The sequence below is a fragment of the Musa acuminata genome, chromosome BXJ1-8 (genome assembly GCF_036884655.1).
Source record: "Musa acuminata AAA Group cultivar baxijiao chromosome BXJ1-8, Cavendish_Baxijiao_AAA, whole genome shotgun sequence".
Taxonomy (NCBI): Eukaryota; Viridiplantae; Streptophyta; class Magnoliopsida; order Zingiberales; family Musaceae; genus Musa; species Musa acuminata.
In genome coordinates this window covers 27,285,067-27,306,449 of record NC_088334.1, presented here as the reverse complement: position 1 = coordinate 27,306,449, position 21,383 = coordinate 27,285,067, and the positions used below count along the sequence as shown (strand labels likewise).

General features: G+C 48.0%; 1 protein-coding gene across 1 annotated transcript; it reads left to right on the top strand.

The window, feature by feature from the left end:
• Positions 1-555: 555 nt before the first annotated feature.
• Positions 556-8,727, top strand: LOC135680310 (uncharacterized). Its single transcript, XM_065194192.1, has 3 exons — positions 556-2,094; positions 2,179-2,847; positions 8,185-8,727. The coding sequence occupies exons 1-3, from the start codon at positions 556-558 to the stop codon at positions 8,725-8,727; spliced, it is 2,751 nt and encodes a 916-aa protein (XP_065050264.1).
• Positions 8,728-21,383: the final 12,656 nt, after the last annotated feature.

The window sequence follows — 21,383 nt, the reverse complement described above, 5'->3', positions numbered from 1 at the left end:
TTGATGCAGGCGTTCATGATAGGCCTGCGGCCCTCCAGGTTATTCTGGTCTCTGGTGGAGTGGCCCCCCACGACGGTGCCCGAGATGCTCCAGCGGGTGAGCCAGTTCGTTGCCGCGGAGACCTGGATGGCTGGGAGGCACGAGGAGCACAAGAGGGTCAAGGCGGAGCCGCCCCAACCGTAGCAACCCGCTGCATCTCGGCGCAGGTTGGATAGATCCGACCCGCCGACATCGAGGCCCCCTCTCCCGGCCTTGAACTCATCCCAGACGAAAATATTCCTCCACATAAGGGAAAAGGGACTGCTCAAAGAACCTTACCCGATGAGGAATCCACGGGCGCTGGCGGACCAGTCAAAGTACTGTCGCTTCCACATGCAACATGGGCACGACACCGAACAGTGTCGGGAGCTAAAGAGGTAGATCGAGGAGCTCATTCGTAGGGGACACCTCGGTCAGTACTTCCGGCCGAACAGTGAGCCTTCACCACGCCCGAAGGGTCCCATCGAATGACACATCGACGTAATAACGGGCGGCCCTGCATCTGGTGGGGATTCCATGACCGGAAGAAAGGAGTACGCTAGAGCCGCTCTGGCCGAAGCTCCCAAGCATGGGCCCGAGCCCAACGACACCTTCCCGGCCCAGGTGCCCCAACAAGCCGAGCACGACGACGCGCTCGTGATATCGGCCAGAATAGTGAATGCGCAAGTAAGAAGGATCATGGTCGATACCGGGAGCTCGGCCGACATACTCTACTTCGACGCCTTCCAAAAGCTCGGCTTGCCCGGAGATAGCATGAAGCCAATCCTCTCGGCACTCACCATATTCACCGGTGATTCAATCTCACCGCTGGGGGCGATCACTTTACCATTGACCCTAGGAGCACCGCCGAAGTCAAAGACGGTGATGACCACCTTCCTGGTAATCGACCTCCCCGCTGCATATAACGCCATCCTCAGCCGGCCGACCCTCAACAAAATCAGAGCTGTCGTCTCGACCTACTACCAAACGGTGAAGTTCCTGACCCATGCCAGGACAGGAGAGGTCGTAGGAAGTACTCGAGAATCCAGGCGCTGCTACCTGACTGCCGTCTCGCTACACAAGAGGGCCAGGGCCGAACCACCATTGGCGGACCCCCGAGAGGCGAAGAAGCCAGCCTCCCATCTTGAGCCGAGAGGGTCCACTGTGGACGTGCCGTTGCAAGAAGGTCGGCCTGAGCAGATGGTTAGGATCGGGTCGGAGCTACCCGAACAAGAACGAAGAGAGCTCGTCGGCCTCCTACAGAAGAACACCGACGTCTTCGCTTGGTCGCCCTCGAACATGACGGGCGTCGACCCGGGGGTAGCGCAGCACCACCTCAACATTTCACCCGACGCCCGCCCGGTAAAACAAAAACCTAGACGGCAGGCCCCTGATCGGCAGTTGGCTATACGGGAAGAAGTGGGCCGACTTCTGGCGGCGGACTTCATAGAAGAAGCCAGGTACCCACAATGGTTATCCAATGTAGTCCTCGTCAAGAAAGCTAATGGAAGATGGAGGATGTGCGTTGATTACACCTGTCTCAACAATGCATGCCCGAAGGATTGCTACCCCCTTCCAAAAGTCGACCAGTTGGTCGACGCCACGGCAGGACACGCCCGCCTCTCGTTCATGGATGCCTTCTCGGGATACAATCAGATCAAAATGGAACCCGAAGACCGAGAGCACACGGCCTTCCTCACCGATCGAGGGGCCTACTTCTACAATGTCATGCCCTTCGGATTAAAGAACGCCAGGGCTACATACCAGAGAACAGTAAACAAGATGTTCGCCCACCAGATCGGGCGGAACATGGAAGTCTACGTCGACGACATGATCGTCAAAAGCCAAGAGGCGGGGGCCCACCTGGCTGATCTGGCCGAGGCGTTCGCCACGCTGCGCAGATATGGCATGAGGCTTAACCCCGTGAAGTGCGCCTTCGGCGTTACGTCGGGAAAGTTCCTCGGATTCATCATACACGAAAGAGGAATCGACGCCAACCCGGAGAAAGTCCAGGCGATAATCAATATGCAGTCGCCTCGGATGATCAAAGACCTACAACGCCTTAATGGGAGGCTTGTCGCTATGTCCCATTTTCTTGCCCGATCAGGTGATCGCTGCCTCCCCTTCTTCAGAGCATTGAAGAATACGAAAAATTTCTAGTGGACGAGGGAATGCGAAGAAGCCCTCAACCAAGTGAAGCGGCACTTGGCCGACCTTCCCCGACTCGCATCAGTCTCTCCGGGGGAGAAGCTAAGCATCTACCTGGCTGCCTCCCAGCACGCAGTCAGCTCCGTCCTGGTCAAGGAAAATTCTGGCGAGCAACTTCCAGTCTACTATGTCAGCCACGTCCAGAACGGGCCCGAGGAACGATACCCACCAATCGAGAAGCTGGCGCTTGCGCTCGTGCTATCTGCACGGAAGCTATGTCCATGCTTCCAGGCTCATCCGGTGAAGGTCATTACTGACCAACCGCTTCGGCAAATTCTGTTCAAATTTGATGTTGCAGGACGTCTTCTCAAATGGGCGGTGGAGCTCGGCGAGAATGACATACAATACGCGCCTAGGCCCGCCATCAAGGCCCAATCCGTGGCCGACTTCATCGCAGAACTAACCCAGATCGAGGACGAAGGTCTCCAAAAACCTCCCGAGGCCTGGGTCCGGCACGTCGACGGATCGGCCAACTCAAAGGGCGTCGGCGCGGGGCTGGTGCTGCAAGCTCCCGACGGGCGGACGTTCGAGCATTCCCTCCACTTCGGGTTCAAGGCCACCAACAATGAGGCAGAATACGAGGCGCTCCTAGTAGGACTTAGGCTGGCCCTCGAGATGCAGGTGATTGTTAGGACTCTAGCTTGGAGAGTCCTAATTGAGAGGGACATTCATGTAAAACTATTAGGACTCTAGCTAGGAGAGTCCTAATTGAGAGGGACATTCTATTAGGACTCTAGCTAGGAGAGTCCTAATTGACAGGGGCATTCATATAAGAGGTTTTTTCTTAGAGAAGAATTAGGAGTTGTAAGGGAATAGGAGTCTTGAGTAGGAGTCCTATTAGGAGTTGGTTAGAAGTAAGAGTCTTAAGTAGGAGTCCTATTAGGAGTTAGGGTTTAGAAGCCCTATAAATAGCCATGTATTCCTTCTCTTTTCTTAAGCAATAGATGAATCTTTTCTGCAGCCTTTGAGCAGCAACTTGGAGGGAGGAACCCCTATAGAGTTTCAAGGAGGCCGATCCCCTAAAGAGATCAACCCCAAGTTTAGAATCTGCAAGGGTTCTAACACTTGGTATCAGAGCAGCATTCTTGGCTTCTCGCTGCCCTTCCACAGCCATCCATAAACCCTCTACAACCATCCAAAGCAATTCCCACAATTGCTTAAAAGATCGTCACCGAATTCCGTCATCATCTCCACCACCGCGGATCATCCTTTGATCTCCCTATGAATTGCAACAGGTTCTGGTTTCCTACCTTACTGCTGCTGCAATTTAGTTATCCTTATTCAAAAATCCAAAAAAAAAAAATCGTTCCTATATTGCTGCATAAACTTTTCGTCACAAAGTTTTCATCTCTATGACGAAAGATACATTGCAGAATTCCAGCCGCATAGCACCATCTGTTTGATCTTGCTACTGTGCTTTTTTTATCCAAATTTCTACGAAATTTTTATGACATCTTTGACACTTCTTAACAGTGGATTTCCCTTTGGTTTCATCGAAAAATTCTCAATATAAACTACTGATCTTTTATGTTCAATCTGCTGCACTTGAATTGCAGAATTCAAGCCACATAGCACCATCTGTTTGATCTTGCTACTTTGCTTTTTCTATTCAAATTTCTACGAAATTTTTATGACATCTTTGATACTTCCTAACAGTAGATTTCCCTTTGGTTTCATCAAAAAATTCTCAATATAAACTACTGATCTTTTATGTCCAATCTGCTGCACTTGAAAATCTATGCTGCAGAAAATTTCAGCTGCATATCGTTGCCTTAACCCATCTATTTGCAATCTTTTTTGAATGAAATTTCTTATACACTTCATAGATCATCTTGGCTTCCATCTAAGATTGATCTATTAAGAAATTCATCTCTAAAAATGATTTTATGTTGCTGCAAATTTTCATCGTAACCCGCTGAAATTTTTCGACGATAATTCTGCAATTGCAACTTGTACCAATTTCCTTGCTGTTATACTGCCGAAATTTTCTTGATTAAATTATATATCCTTGCTGTCATATAAACTGTGATTTTGCTATCAATTCCCTCCTCAATTTTCTCAAGTTTTTGGTGGAAATTACGTCGAGAAACCGTTGTTTATTCGACAACAATTCTACTCTTACAAGACAGCACATACTTGCTGCAACTTCCACGGATTTCTGTCAAACCTTTGCTACCATCTATCACAGATCCAAAACTTTCATCCACAGCCCTAAAACTCTACCAAACCACACCCTCAAACTGCACCCAAAACAGCCACAAAATAAGCCTAAACCGTAGCCTATATCCACCAATCCACCAACACTTTCGACCATCACTTCTCTCAACCTATACATGCCTTTAACCCAACAGCAAAAGAGAGATCTTAACATCATTGATTTGGGGCCATATACTATGGCATCTAAGGAGGCAATCAATGCTAAATTCGAAGCCTTAGAGGCGCGAATGGAGGATAAGATTCGGACGCTCTTTGCCGAACTCAGATTGGGCCGACCACTAAGCCCGAAGAAATCATATCAAGGAGAGAGCTTTGCCCAATCACACCAAACCCGAAGAGATGACTTCCAAGGGAGGGTAGGCTCTATGACCAACCCCAACTATCCATGCATGAGAGTGGACTTCCCTAGATGGGAAGAAGGAGACCCGATTGGTTGGATCTCGCGCGCGGAGCGATATTTTCGGTACCACAAAACCGCGGATGTATCTATGGTGAAAATTGCAGCTATACATCTTGAAGGGGATGCTATACAGTGGTTTGACTGGTTTGAACATACTTATGGAGTCCTTTCATGGTGACAATTCAAAGAAGGACTGCTGATTCGCTTTAGACCAACCGATTACGAGAATATTGACGAACAACTAGTAAAGATCCAACAAACCTCCACCATTCAGGAGTACCAAACCAGGTTTGAAAGGTTATCTGATCAAACTCATGATTGGTCTCAAAAACAGCTATTGAGGACCTTCATTGAGGGCTTGAAGTCGGAGATTCGAGGAGAAGTTAAAGCGCGACAACCATATACGCTTGTGGCAGCCATCTCTTTCGCACGACATCAAGAGGAGCAATTGAACCATGAAGCTCGGAGGATTAGGGTCTCTCCTCAACCAGTAATATTGAAGCCCTTAGCCCCCCCTACTGTCGACCAAGTCCCTACACCAAAGAGGTTAACAAGAGAAGAGCTTCGGGAGCGATTTGCGAAGGGGTTATGTTGGCATTGTGACGAGCCGTGGAGCCGTGAGCATCGCTGTCGTAAAGGGGGACTTCTTATGATTGAACCGATAGAAGTCATTGAACATCCAAAAGAGAGCCTTGAACATAAAGAAGAAGATGCAGAAGAAGAGCCACAACCGACCAAAGTTACGGTACATACACTAGCTAACTACTCAAACCCACAAACGATGAAAATTGGAGGCCTTCTCAAACAACAACCAATCACTGTTCTCATCGACACGGGCAGTACTACTAACTTCCTAAATAGTAAGATTGATGTTCGGATACCATTACCTATCGAGAATCGCTGCAGGTTTGATGTTAAGGTCACCGACGGACGGATTTGGAATTGTGATCATAGGCGCTTGCAGGAGAAACTATTGCTGTAGGACCAAGAGATAATTGCAGATTTCTTCCTTCTCCCTCTTAACAATCATGAGGCAATGCTCAGAATTAAATGGTTGACGACATTAGGTGATATTTCTTGGAATTTTATGAAACTAATTATGAAATTTTACAGCAAGGAGAAATAGGTGACATTGCACGGGAAACGTGGGGGCGACATAACAACGATTTGCACACAACAAATGGAGAATGTTTTGCATAAAGCATGCAGCGGCTTTTTGGTACAACTTGAGCAGCAAACTAAGGGAGAGCCAACAGAATTTGAAGATCCAAATCTACTTCCTTTGCTTGCTGAATTTTCAAATATATTTGACGAACCGCGCAACCTACCTCTTACCCGTCGGCATGATCATTGTATAATGATTCTTCCAGGGAAATCTTCAGCAAATGCTCAACCATATCAGTATCCACATCTCCAGAAGGATGAAATAGAAAGGATTATAAAAGAAATGCTCGAAACAGGAGTTATTCGGCCATGTTGCAACCTCTACTCTTCGCCGGTGCTACTTATACGCAAGAAGGACGGAACAAGGCGAATATGTGTTGATTACCGAGCTCTCAATGGCATAATCATCAAGGACAAATACTTTATTCCAATAGTAGATGAATTGCTAGATGAAAAGGAGCACAAATCTTTACAAAGCTGGACCTTTGATCCGGGTATCATCAAATACGAGCATGCGAAGAAGACATATGGAAAACCACCTTTTGAACACACAACAACCACGAATTTTTGCTTTCTTCAATAAAAGGTTGAATATCTTGGGCATATCATATCAGAGGAAGGTGTGGCAGTGGACCCCTTCAAAATTGGAGCAATGCAAAACTGGTCGACCTTGAGAAACATAAAATTGCTATATGGCTTTCTGGGTTTAACAGGCTACTACCGCAAGTTCGTGAAAAACTATGGAAAGATCAGTGCACCACTTACTTCCTTACTAGAAAAAGATGTCTTCCAATGGTTGGATAGAGCCTCCGTTGCCTTCGACAAACTTAAGGCAGCCATGACGACGACGCCGGTGCTAACACTACCAGATTTCAACCGACCCTTCATTATTGAGGCCGACACATCTGGAGTCAGAATTGGAGCCATTCTCATACAAGATGGTCGACCACTCGCATACACTAGCAAGGCATTATCTCCCTCCTATCAAAATATGTCAACATATGATAAGGAGATGCTCGCCATTATACGCGCAGCAACGAGGTGGAGATTGTACTTGATCAGGTGATACTTTCAAATCAAGACCGACCATAAAAGCCTAAAATATCTCTTGGAGCAGAAGATATCTTCCCCCCAGCAGCAAAAATGGGTAACAAAACTTCTTGGATTTGATTATGAAATAACTTACAAAATGTGGAAAGAGAATGTTGTTGCAGATGCGCTTTCGCAACTACCTGAGCAAGCTGAATTTTTGGTCGTTTTACTTCCAACTAGCAACTTCCTTGAGGATATTAAGATGGAATGGCAGAAAAATTCAGAGACTAGTAAGAAAAAAAAAAAAAAAAAAAATTGGAGGAAGCACCAAGCTCCGTGGCTCATTATAATTGGGACTCAAAAGAATTACACTATAAGGGACGCATTATGCTTATGATAAATTCTATTTGCATCTTCACGAGCCGATTTTGGACAAAGTTATTCCATATGCAGGGTACTAAATTGAAAATGTGTATGGCATATCACCCACAAACCGACGGCCAGACGGAAGTTGTAAATAGGTGCTTGGAGACAGCCTAAAGCCACCCACCAAATATGACTACCCAAGGAGAACTTCAGACTCAGCCAAGTGCCATTATTGATCGACGGATCGTGACTCGACGACGACGATCCACTACTGAATTGCTAATATAGTGGGCAAACCTACTAACAGAAGATGCCACTCGGGAGAACTATGACGACTTGAAGATCAAATTCCCAGAATTCAAGAATCATCAGCCTCGAGGACAAGGCTGATTTGAAGAGGGCGGGTCTGTTAGGACTTTAGCTTGGAGAGTCCTAATTGAGAGGGACATTCATGTAAAACTGTTAGGACTCTAGCTAGGAGAGTCCTAATTGAGAGGGACATTCTATTAGGACTCTAGCTAGGAGAGTCCTAATTGACAAGGGCATTCATGTAGGAGGTTTTTTCTTAGAGAAGAATTAGGAGTTGTAAGGGAATAGGAGTCTTGAGTAGGAGTCCTATTAGGAGTTGGTTAGAAGTAAGAGTCTTAAGTAGGAGTCCTATTAGGAGTTAGGGTTTAGAAGCCCTATAAATAGCCATGTATTCCTTCTCTTTTCTTAAGCAATAGATGAATCTTTTCTGCAGCCTTTGAGCAGCAACTTGGAGGGAGGAACCCCTATAGAGTTCCAAGGAGGCCAATCCCCTAAAGAGATCAACCCCAAGTTTAGAATCTGCAAGGGTTCTAACAGTGATCGCCATCCGCGTCCTCACCGGCTCTCAACTAGTAGCCGAGCAACTCGGCGGAGGATACGAGGCTCGTGACCCGACCATGGCGAAGTACCTGGCACAGGTAAAGAACCTAGCCGCCAAGTTCCCTCATTTTACATTATCTAACGTCCCAAGGGGAGAAAACGAGCGTGCCGACACGCTAGCTAAACTGGCATCGAAGCCAGCCTCCGAAGTCCGGCCCGAGATTGAGGAGCCACCTGCCCGCGCCATCGAAATCACAGTGGCGACCTCGAGTGACGTGCCTACCTCTTTGGATACAAGAATTGCTACGCTTCAAACGGGACGGAACTCTTCCACCCGACGAAGCGTTGGCTCGGCACCTGCGTCGCATGCATGCGTGGTATCCCGAGGTGGGCGAACGGCTCTACAAGCGATCTTTTTCATACCCCCTCCTACGATGCTTGGAACCCGACGAAGCTCAGACAGTCCTGGCTGAGGTCCATGAGGGGATCTGTGGGGAACACGTTGGCGGGCGGACCCTGGCATACAAAATACTTCGCCAAGGCTACTACTGGCCGACCATGCGCTGGGACGCGAAGACCCACGCGCAACGGTGCAGCTCGTGTCAAGAACATGCCCGCATACCCCAACAGCCCGCGGTCCCGCTCACCCCCATCGACTGCGCATGGCCGTTCGCACAATGGGGTTTGGACCTCCTCGGCCCTTTCCCCCTGGCCTCGGGGCAGCGAAAATACATCATCGTAGGCATGGATTATTTCACAAAGTGGGTCAAGGCAGAACCACTGGCGACGATCACGGAGCGGCAAATAGAAAAATTCGTATGGAGGAACCTAGTGACTCGGTTTGGATTGCCCAAAACCATCATTACTGACAACGGGCCCCAGTTCGTCGGTAAAAGGTTCCGGGAGTTCTGTGCCAACCACGACATCCAGCTACGGTTCAGCTCGGTGGCCTACCCTCAGATGAACGGGCTGGCAGAGGTAACTAATCGGTCCAGCCTAGACGGGCTCAAAAGAAGGGTGTCCACGGCCCGATCGGCCTGGACGGACGAACTCCCGAGCGTCTTGTGGTCGCTGCGCACCACTCCCAAGACCACGACCAGAGAGTCCCCTTACAGCCTCGCGTTCAGAACCGAAGCTGTCCTACTGCCCGAAGTAGCCCTTGCCACCCTCTGGACAGGAGGCTATAACGAGAAGGTCTCGAACGAAGGACTTCGAGCCAGCCTCGACCTGCTCGAGGAGCGACACGCCGACGCACACATATAGGCCCTCTCTTATAAAAGGGCCGTCGCAAGGATCTACAACCGAAAGGTACGACCCCGACCCATCAAACTGGGCAACCTAGTCCTACGGAGGACCGAGATTAGCGATCCGACTCGGGCGCGCGGCAAGTTGGCTCCCAATTGGGAAGGCCCTTACCGGGTGACCGAAGTTGTCAGGGTAGGTACATTTCGACTCGCGACGATGATGGGCCACCCTTTGCCAAGGACTTGGAATGCGCAAAACCTCGAAAAGTTCTTTCCGTAAGCGGAGACTTGACTAAGAGATAGAATTGTATCGCAACATCAAAAGACACGAGCAGACAAATTGGAGAAAGGGAGAAAAACCGTGTTCATTCAAGAAACCCATTACATGACAAAACTTCCAACAAGACAAAAAGAAAAAGTACAAACGCTTATTCAGGAGCATCGGGGCTGTCGTCAAAAGGCACCTCTTCTGGCATGTCGACACCCATGTCCTCAGGAAAGCAGTCGAAGGGGTCTTCCGCGACCTCAAGGTCAGGATAGCGCCCCTTAAAGTGGGCAAGGGCAATCTGGTACCCGTATTCGTACGAGACCCGCCCAGTCCGAACAAGGCCAAGTTGAAAGCCCGAGGAACCTTTGTAGTCCTCGATCAATTTCTTGTCCTTTGCCGACCTCTGACGGGCCTCGGCGTCAAGGGCTGCGGAAGCCTCCCGCGCCTCCGCGCGCGCCTCTTCTAGGCGGCGGATCAACTCCAGCGAATCCACACTCGCCGAGCGAGATTCGGCCATAGCCGCCTTCAGGTGCGTCTGGAGCTCGGAGCTTCGCGCCTCAGATGCCTGAAGCTCGGAACGAAGGCGCACTGCCTCCGCATCCGAATCCGCGGCGCGTTGCTCAGTTGCCGTGAGCGCCTCAAGACCCTCCCGACGCGGAGCTCGTCCACCTGCTTCCGGAGCTCGACGTTTCGGCTACTCAGGGAGACGATGACTCACCCCGCATCGCGAACGTGGTCCATCACCCATAGCAGTGACTTCGCAGACTTGCCGAGGAGGGCCTCGGAGGACAACGTATACAAGTCCCGAGCTATGTCGGGATAAAGCCCCTCGCGGACGAACTCGGTGACAGAATCCCCTTCGGCCCACACCCGGCTGCCTCGGGTGAGGCCCTGCCAACGGGCCACCAGTGGATCGGAGGCCTCGCCTCGCGGGAGACTGCCCACCACCCGCATCTGGTAGGGTTCATCCTCCCCACCCGTCGGCAGATGACAAAGGTCACGGACGGAGGGCCCTCGAGGAGCCTCCACCGCGGCATCCCTGCAGGTGCCCGCCTCAGAGCTTCCCCCGGCGTGGCCCACCGGCGTAGTAACGGCCTCCGCCGTTTAGACCGCGATCTCTCCAGAGGCTTCTCCCGAGAAAACCCTGGCCCTCTTCCGGGGGAGACCGGCTTCGACGTCCACCGGGGTCTCCCTCGAGCCAACCCTCGCCGCGGCTGGCGAACGGGATGATGCGGCCGATGAAGACTTCCTCCCGCGCACGGCATTAAGGTTCACCATCTCTGCGAAGAAACGAAACTCAGTCAGAACGCCAAAACATATGAAGACCAACCACTACCCTCCTTAAGGCATACCTCGAGGAACCGGGCTAAGACCCGCCTCGACCAACCACCCCTCGGACATACTCCGAATAGCTTGTGAGGATGGGAGGATTTCTTTAAGCCTCCGGAGCTCTCGGCGCTCCACGTCGTCCAGAGCCGAGGTAGCATTGTCTATCATGCGCGCCGCCCACCGGACCCCGAACCCCTAGTCCTCTGAGCGGCTGATGAAAAAGAAACGCTACTTCCACCCCTTATTACTAGAGGGAGCCCCGCTAACTTGAAAGCCCGCTCGGGCGAACAGATAATAGCCCCCCGATCCTTTGGAAAGACGAAAGCAAGAAAGAAAGAGGGACAGGGTCAGGGTGATATTGGCATAGTGGCATTCCCCCAGGAATGCCACGATGTAGCGCCAAGAGTTGGGCGCCATCTGAGATGGTGAGATGTGCCACCGTGAAATACAAGAGGTTATGAGGGGGTGCAAGGGGAGGCATAGCCCAGCCTCAAAAGCATCGACGATGAGGGCGAAACCCCTCGGAATTGGGTCGTAAGACCGTTGGCCCGGTTCAGGAGCCAGGAGAACATACTCCTCTGGGACGCTATAGAGATCCCGAAGGCGACTAAGCAATGACTCGCTCACAGTTGAGTCATGGTCGTGTGGCCACATCAGGGCTTCGAGGGCCCGGGCCGCTTCTTCGTCGGACGACGAACTTGGATTCGACACAACCACCATTTTTCCAGCTCTAGCCGAAGAGGATGAAGAGGAGGAGGAAGAGGACACCATCCTTACTGACCTTTAGTGAGAAGAGGAGAACAATCGACGCAAACGAGACAGTAAAGTCCGAAGCAGCGGAGTAGGAATAGATGAGATGGCAACATGACGTGTCACGATGTCGATCTCACCTGGGAGCCACTCTGCCCAAGGAAGAGAGCTATAATGATGACTCGACACATCGTGACATCATCCGCTCTCAAACGACGACTTCATCGCTATCTGACCCCGCGCGCTGGACGAAGGCAGAGGAGGATGACAACCGACCCTCGCCCATACCCTGCGGTGAGTCGGTTCCCCACGCAACGTCAATAGCAATGTCAGACGCCATCAGAGGTACGATCCTGCCTCCCACAGGCAGGACCATCAGGTTACACTAAACTACCCTATAAATACTCCCGAGTTCTAAGCAGGGGGGGACAGACACCCAACACTGTCACGGAGGCATCTCTTCCTCCAAAACACTCTCCACATCGCTAACTTGATCGTCGGAGGGGTCGGGCTGAGCTTCCGACCCGACTTGTGTGCAGGAACGAAGGCGAGGTCGCACCTCCCCGAAGAAGCGGTAAAACTTCACCCCCGCGCCACCCCCCATCCGGACCGCCGTGACAGGCCACCCTGGCTGTACCGAGGAGCGCCACGCCGGATCCCCGCGCATTCGGACCCGAACCAAGCCGTCTCGGCCCCGAGGCCACGGCATACAGTTGTTTCCCACAACAATATCGAGTTTTAAAAGCTATTTTTGGAATATCCTCCTCCTTGATCTTCAACTGATAGTAACGTGACCTTAGGTCAATCTTAGAGAATACTTATGCACCCTGCAGTTGATCAAACAAATCATCAATTCTGGGTATGGGATACTTATTTTTGATGGTCACCTGATTCAACTATCTATAATCAATACAAAGCCTCAAATGTTCCATCCTTCTTCTTCACTAATAGTACCGGAGCACCCCATGATGAAATATTAAGCCAAATAAAATCCTCATTTAATAGTCCTTGTAGTTGCTTTTCCAATTTCACTTACTCAAATGATGTCATTCTGTAGAGAGGCTTAGATATTGAGATTATCCCAAAGACCAAATCAAAAGCAAAGTCACGTTTGGAGGTAATTTGAGCAAGTCATCTTGGGATACATTAGGCAAAGAGATAAATCTTGTCCAATACTCTCAAAATAAAAGATGAGCTGATCTAATATACAAAAAGTGATCATTTGTTGTATAACAATCCAAACTGGTATGATAAGAAGATAGCCAATCAATACCACGTATAATATCAAAACTCCAAATCTTTAGGAGAACTAAATCAATAAAAAATTCAAGTTCTCCAATAAAAATGAGACAAGAGGACCATATTCAAGTTCGTTATAAAAAAATCTCCAATGATCGTATTTACATATAGCACATAATGTAGTGGTCTAGGTTGAATACCCAAGTGATAAGACCTTTGACCATGAATAATACCTTTGACCACTAATTCAGAAGTTTTAGAATCATATTCGGTAATAGCATATACTCTGACATGGGTATATACTCTAGTATATACCCATTAATGATCAGCCTCTACTTCCAATATATGATGACAAAAGAAATTGTTTGATCATCCGAAAAATTTCGAACATCAAATATATTCTCCATTCGTATCATCCATTTTTCTGCTACCAATAGATTAGGTACATCAAGCTTTCGCTATGCCACTTTGATTCAATATCCCCGATCATCCCTTTGCTAGTCATAGGTGCCCAGCAAGCCAATCACGTGAGTGATGGCACGTGTGACTTGATACAGAATCTTTTTGCTTATTATATTTTGGAGTATATCATTTTATAACTATTGCATAAATGCATACATATATTGTGATGTCCTTCGATTTGTGCAATAGGAATCGGATCGTGATGAGATCACGATAATGAGATTGATTCACCTTTAAACATATATCCTAAATAATCCCGGTCATAGGTTACTCGAGAGGGACATCGTGATAACCGGACAGACTGGTGTGTTGTATACCCGTCCATATGATGGATGCAGCTGGTCTCATAGCTGCTCGTGTAGGGACACTAGGGATACAGTACAGGTGCTCATTGGAGAATGAGTTCACTGATTGATCCGCTTACGGAATGCTGGATGGTTGATGATACCTTATTGTCAGACAGCGATTCCGTAGTCCTAGTGGTGTATCTGGTCCTTAGACTTAAGACACCAAGGATGTCCTGTATGAGTGCTCCACTCTTTGATACCAGACTTATAGGTTTGGCTGTCCCCAGATCTAGTACAGTTGGTCATTGGGAGTGGTAGTCGACCTTACGAGGGCTATTGAGTGTCAATAGAGGATCATCCACTCTCGGCGTCATGAGAGGAATATCCTATGTGTTCTTGCTCAGACAAATCCCTAGCCAGGGTCATTCGGGTTGAGAGAGAAAGAGTTCTCCGGGAGAATCCGATTAGAGCGAGACTCGAGTAGAAACCGTATGGGTCTGACAGCACCATACTCGATATATGGTCTCTGGGATATTAGATGGATGAGGGACTATAGGTACATGGTAACTGAGGACAGACAGGTCCAATGGATTGGATTCCCCTGTATCGTCTGGGGACTACGGCGTAGTGGCCTAGTACGTCCGTAGTCGATGAGTCGAGTGAATTATTACAGAGATAATAATTCACTGAGTTAGAAAGAGTTTTGACAGGTATGACTCACGGCCAGCTCGATATTGGGCCTAGAGGGTCACACACATATGGTAGGCATTGCGATGAGTAGAGGTTCGGATATGAGATATCCGACGGAGCCCTTGTCTTATTGGATGCAGATCCAATACCCACTAGGGAATGACCCATTAGGGTTTGACACGGGATCTCTATAAATAGGAGGGATTCACAACCTCATAGGCTAGAGTCTTTGCTTGCTTTTCCTATTCTCCTCTCCCTCTCCACCTCAGAGTAGGCCTGGAGATTTGAGGAGCGTCGTCGCAACCCTGCTGTGTGGATCACCGCTAGAGAGGAGGACGCTTGACCTCCTTCACCCTCTCCTAAGGATCTGCAAGGAAACAGGGATATACGATCTCCCTAGGTAACACAATCTCTATATGCAGTTTTGTGTTTTGCGGATTTTTTGCGCACCAATCTTCGCACGACGACGAACATCTTTTTGGGGATCGGGGATTTTTGTTTTCTTGTTCTTCCGCTGCGCATATGATGTCGCCCCAATGATTTCCCAACAGTGGTATCAGAGCCAGGTTGTTCGTGCGAATGATTGGTTTTGAACTGCGTGTGTTGTGTTTAGGAAGAATATTGACGTCAAAATCGTTGACGCAAAAGCGAGAAAGGGCAGCAACAGTTGCTGCCCTCGATCTGCGTGCGTGTAGCGCAGCCGAAGGTGGGCAGCGCAGGGGCTGCGTCTGCAGCAGCAGGCCGGCGGCCTGCTTGCAGCAGGCTTGCTGCCGGCGGGGCTGGCAACCCACGAGCAGAGGCGCGGCAGGGCAGCGGCGCCTACCGCCGAAAGGAAGCGGTGCCTGCCGCCGTAGGGCAGCGACGCGCGACGCCTGCCGCCGCTGCTCCCGCGGGCGAAACCCCCCCACAGGGGCGACCGCCCGACGGTACAGCACCGCCTGCGGAGGCAGCGGCGCCCGAAGGGGGCGCCCACCCGCAGCGGCATCGCCGCCAGCGGGCGTGCCGTCTGCAGGCGAGGGTAGTGCCCTCGCCCCGCCGCACAGGCCGCCGTCGGCAGGGTGGCGGTGGCGGCAGCGACGAAAAGGGGAAAGGGTATTAGTGTTTTCTGGGCAAAAGACAGTTTTGCCCCTCGGAATTTGAGAAATTTCAGTTTCTATCTTTTGTCCAAATTACGAAAATACCCTTAGGAATTGAGAAATTCCCTATATATCCATGATTTCAGAAAATATTAATTAATTAAAAGGTTTAGTTGATTATTATTTTTATTATTATCTAGTAGTCCTACATGATGATGATTATTTATACATGTGATGTATGATGTGTGGACGGATGATCATGGACCGTGTGATGTGTGTATTTGTGATTATTATTATTGAGGTCTGCGAACCTCCAATATATTTCTCGTTTATTATCAGGCCTGCGTGCCTATGATTAAGTTGTAATCACATGAGGAGGCGCAGCGGGAGCGTGGATGCGATAGCGAGACCCACGAGACGGACGATCGTGATGCATGGAGATGCATCAAGATGTCGACGGAACCGACGAGGACGAGATGGACGATCACAGGGCATGGAGATGCACCGTTGCACACATAGATCTTGATGTGAGTGATTAGGCCTACTGGCTCGGGCCTAATCATATTAGGTTGTGGTCCATGATCATCTGGTGTGATTGCTTATACACATACTAGATATGTATATATATTTGCATGCGATGTAGATATATATTAAATATGTATATGTGTGACATGTCATATTAGGAGACCAAATCATATAAACATCTCTCGATAATATTAAGTCGGTAAACGTGAGGCAATTAGATTGACCCACGTGGCCTTCCATCGTTATGAGTAGGAACCGATTCCCGGTGTAGGTTGAGTTGGTCGAGTCCCTCGAGACTCGCCTATATCGCGATTCGCTATCTTGCTTACGACATAGAGATGTCACCGGTGACCTGAGGGCATGGTATGCTTGGTCGAGTCCCTCGAGGGTATATCATCAAATCAGACTCATCTTGTAACGAAGGTGTTGACTTAACCGAGCATCATGGTTGGTCGAGTCCCTCGAGGCCATGGTGATTCGGAGGCCGAACAGGACGGGAATCATAAGGAGTTATGATTGGTAAGAGTTGCCTACCTTTTAGGCTTAGTGTGATTGGTCGAGTCCCTCAAGGTTACACTAAGACGCTGATTGGATCCTGATCCCCACTAGAAGTCTGCCGGAGACTTCTGTTTCACGTGCTGAGGGTGTCACGTGACTCGTTAGTAAAATAGTGGGAGCATATTAAGATAGAAGTCCATATCTTGATAGTTTATTTCTTGCAAAATCTGCATGTTATTCATTTCTACTGCATCTTTATTTTCAGAAAATGTCGCTTTCAAATCCCTTACATGGCATACTTGATGTCAACCGCCTCACTGGTCTAAATTATACGGATTGGCTCCGTAACTTGAGAATTGTTCTCACAACGGAGAAAATCGTGTACGTCCTTGATACAGTGATGCCTACGCCCGAAGAAGGGGCAAGCGAGGATGAGATCGCTTGCTACGTGAAGTACATTGATGACTCCACTCTTGCTCAGTTCTATATGTTGGGCTCTATGACTCCAGAGTTACAGAGACAACATGAAAAGATGGATGCCAGATCAATTCTCCTACATGTCCGCAAATTGTTTGAGGAACAGGGAAGGACTCAACGATATGAGATATCCAAGAGTCTTTTCCACGCTAGGATGACTGAGGGGACACCGGTTCAGAACCATGTCCTAAAGATGATTGAGTGGATAAAGAAACTCACAGGTCTAGGAATGGTCCTAGAGGATAACTTGTGTGTGGACATTGTGCTTCAGTCCCTACCAGATTCCTTTTCACAGTTCATAATGAATTTTAATATGAACAAGCTTGAGGTGACTCTCCCAGAGCTCCTCAATATGTTGAGGGAGGCAGAGAGTACTATTAAGCAAGAGAAGCCAGTTCTCTAAACTGGTGAGACTAGAAAGAAAAGGAAAGCAGAAAGGTCCCTTAAGAAGGGAAAGGGCAAGGGCAAACAAGGTAAAGCAAAGGTTGCTAAGAAAGACCCAACAAAGGACAAAGGCCAGTGCTTCCACTGTGGTAAAGATGGGCACTAGAAGAGAAACTGCAAAGAGTACCTTGCAGAAAGGGCGAAACAAAAGCTTGATGAAGCTTCAGGTACATTCATGATCAGTCTCCATTTGTCAGACTCTTATGATAACACATGGGTATTGGATACCGGAAGTGCTTATCATATATGCAATTCGTTGCAGGTTCTAGCAAGGCCTAAGAGACTAGAGAGAGGCGAGATGGACCTCAAGATGGGTAATGGAGCAAAAGTTGCTGTATTAGCTGTTGGCGAGGTCGCCCTACATCTGCCTAGTGGAGCTTTTATTGCATTAGATGCATGTTATTTTGTTCCTTCTATTATCAAAAACATTATCTCCATTTCATGTTTAATAGTTAGTGGATATAAATTTGTTTTTGAGAACAATGGTTGTTCGATATTATTAGATGATAAGATCATCACGAAAGGAACATTGCATAATGGTTTATTTACGTTAGACACTACTCCACATATCATGAATGTAAATGTGTCTAAGAGGAAACGAGATGAGGTGAACAGTGCATACCTGTGGCATTGTAGGCTAGGTCACATCCATGAAAGAAGGATTCAAAAGTTACTAAATGATGGATATCTAGATCCATTCGACTCTATGTCTTATGCAACTTGTGAGCCTTGCATTCGTGGAAAATTGACCAACTCTCCATTTAGTGGAACTGGAGAGAGAGCTATTGAGTTGTTGGAACTCATACATAGTGATATATGTGGACCCATGTCAACTCATGCCATTGGAGGTTACTCCTACTTCATTACATTTACTGATGATTTCTCAAGGTATGGATATGTGTACTTAATGAAGTACAAGTCCGAGGCCTTTGAGAAATTCAGAGAGTATAAGAATGAGGTGGAGAACCAGACTGGAAAGAGTATCAAAACTCTTCGATCAGATCGAGGAGATGAGTACTTAAGTACAGAGTTTACTCAGTTCCTCAAGGACCATGGGATATTATCCCAATGGACACCTCCTTACACACCTCAGCTCAATGGTGTCTCTGAAAGGAGAAATCGTACTTTATTAGATATGGTACGGTCCATGATGAGTTTCGCTGACCTACCCATCTCATTCTGGGGATATGCCCTAGAAACCGCAGCTTACCTTCTGAACAGAGTTACAACTAAGTCGGTAGTGTCTACACCATATGAGATATGGAAAAGGAAGAAGCCTGATCTTAAGGTTGTTAAGATTTGGGGCTGCCCAGCCCACGTTAAAAGACACAACCCCGATAAGTTAGAATCAAGGACAGAGCGATGCATATTTGTGGGATACCCCAAGGAAACTTGTGGGTATTACTTCTATCATCTCGAGGACCAAAAGGTCTTTGTAGCTAAGAGAGCAGTGTTCCTTGAGAAGGAACACATTCTTGGTGGAGATAGTGGGAGAATGATAGAGTTGAGCGAAGTTAGAGAACCAAGCTCAAGCACCACTCTACAGCCCGAGTCTGTTCAGGTACCTAATATACAAGTTTCAACTTTACGCAGGTCTGATAGAGTATCTTATCCTCCTGAGAGATATGTGGGACATATTAGAGGAGAGGATGCTGAGGATATTGATCCTCAGACCTACGAGGAGGCTATTATGAGTATAGACTCCGGGAAGTGGCAAGAAGCCATGAATTCTGAGATGGATTCTATGTACTCCAATAAGGTTTGGAACCTAGTTGATGCGCCCGAAGGTATTGTACCCATCGGTTGCAAGTGGATCTTTAAGAAAAAAGATCGGAGTAGATGGAAAGGTAGAGACCTATAAAGCAAGGCTAGTGGCTAAAGGGTATCGTCAAAGGCAAGGTGTTGACTACGACGAAACCTTCTCACCCGTAGCAATGCTAAAATCCATCAGAATTCTATTGGCTATTGCAGCACACTATGATTATGAGATCTGGCAGATGGATGTGAAAACCGCATTCCTCAATGGGAACCTCGAGGAGGAGGTGTATATGATACAACCTGAGGGATTCGTGTCCAAGAACTACCCAGATAAGGTGTGTAGGTTGCTTAAATCCATTTATGGACTAAAGCAAGCTTCCCGAAGTTGGAATATAAGATTTGATGAGTCAATCAGATCTTATGACTTCGTTAAGAACGAAGATGAGCCTTGTGTGTACAGGAAGGTAAGTGGGAGCGCTATCACCTTTTTGGTGTTATATGTGGATGACATCCTCATCATTGGGAATGACGTAGGAATGTTATCCACAGTAAAGACTTGGTTATCTAGACACTTCTCCATAAAGGACTTAGGGGAAGCATCCTATATCTTAGGGATTAGAATCTATAGAGATAGATCCAAGAGGATGATTGACTTGTCCCAGTCCAGGTACATAGAAACCATTGTCAAAATGTTTGGCATTGAAAATTCTAAGAAAGGGCGAACATGGATATGATACCTTATGCCTCAGCAATATGGTATATCATGTATGCCATGCTATGTACTAGGCCTGATATAGCGCATGCTCTGAGTGTCAAGAGCAGGTATCAGGCGGATCCAAGCTTGGAGCACTGGAAAGCAGTAAAGTGTATCCTTAAGTACTTGAGATGGACTAAGGATCTTTTACTAGTATATGGAGGTAATAGCCTTAAAGTTGAAGGCTTCAATGACTCAAGTTTTCACTCTGATGTCGATGATAGCAAGTCGAATTCAGGGTATGTGTACACCTTGAATGGAGGAGCAGTGTGCTGGAAGAGTTCCAAGCAAGATACCACTGCTGACTCGACCACAGAGGCGGAGTACATTGCTGCATCGGATGCAGCAAAGGAGGGAGTCTGGGTGAAGAAGTTCATCACAGATTTAGGAGTCGATACAGATAGCGACAAGTCGACTTCCTTATATTGCGACAACTATGGGGTGATTACTCAAATAAGGGAACCCGGGTCTCATCAGAAGTGTTCTAAGGAGGTTCCAGCTTATAAGAGAGATCGTAACCTGAGGATATGTAGCAGTGGAAAGAATTCCATCCGAAGATAACATTGCAGATCCACTGACAAAGCCGTTGTCTCATTTTGTCTTTGAGCGTCATAGGGGTCTGATGGGGATCAGACACATAGGTGATTGGCTTTAGGTCAAGTGGGAGATTGCTAGTCATAGGTGCCCAGCAAGCCAATCACGTGAGTGATGGCACGTGTGACTTGATACAGAATCTTTTTGCTTATTATATTTTGGCGTATATCATTTTATAACTATTGCATAAACGCATACATATATTGTGATGTCCTTGGATTTGTGCAATGGGAATCAGATCGTGATGAGATCACGATAATGAGATCGATTCACCTTTAAACACATATCCTAAATAATCCCGGTTATAGGTTACTCGAGAGGGACATCGTGATAACCGGACAGACTGGTGTGCTGTATACCCGTCCATATGATGGATGCAACTGGTCTCATAGCTGCTCGTGTAGGGACACTAGGGATACAGTACAGGTGCTCATTGGAGAATGAGTTCACTGATTGATCCGCTTATGGAATGCTGGATGGTTGATGATGCCTTATTGTCAGACAGCAATTCCGTAGTCCTAGTGGTGTATCTGGTCCTTAGACTTGAGACACCAAGGATGTCCTGTATGAGTGCTCCACTCTTTGATACCAGACTTATAGGTTTGGCTGTCCCCAGATCTAGTACAGTTGGTCATTGGGAGTGGTAGTCGACCTTACGAGGGCTATTGAGTGTCAATAGAGGATCATCCACTCTCGGCGTCATGAGAGGAATATCCTATGTGTTCTTGCTCAGA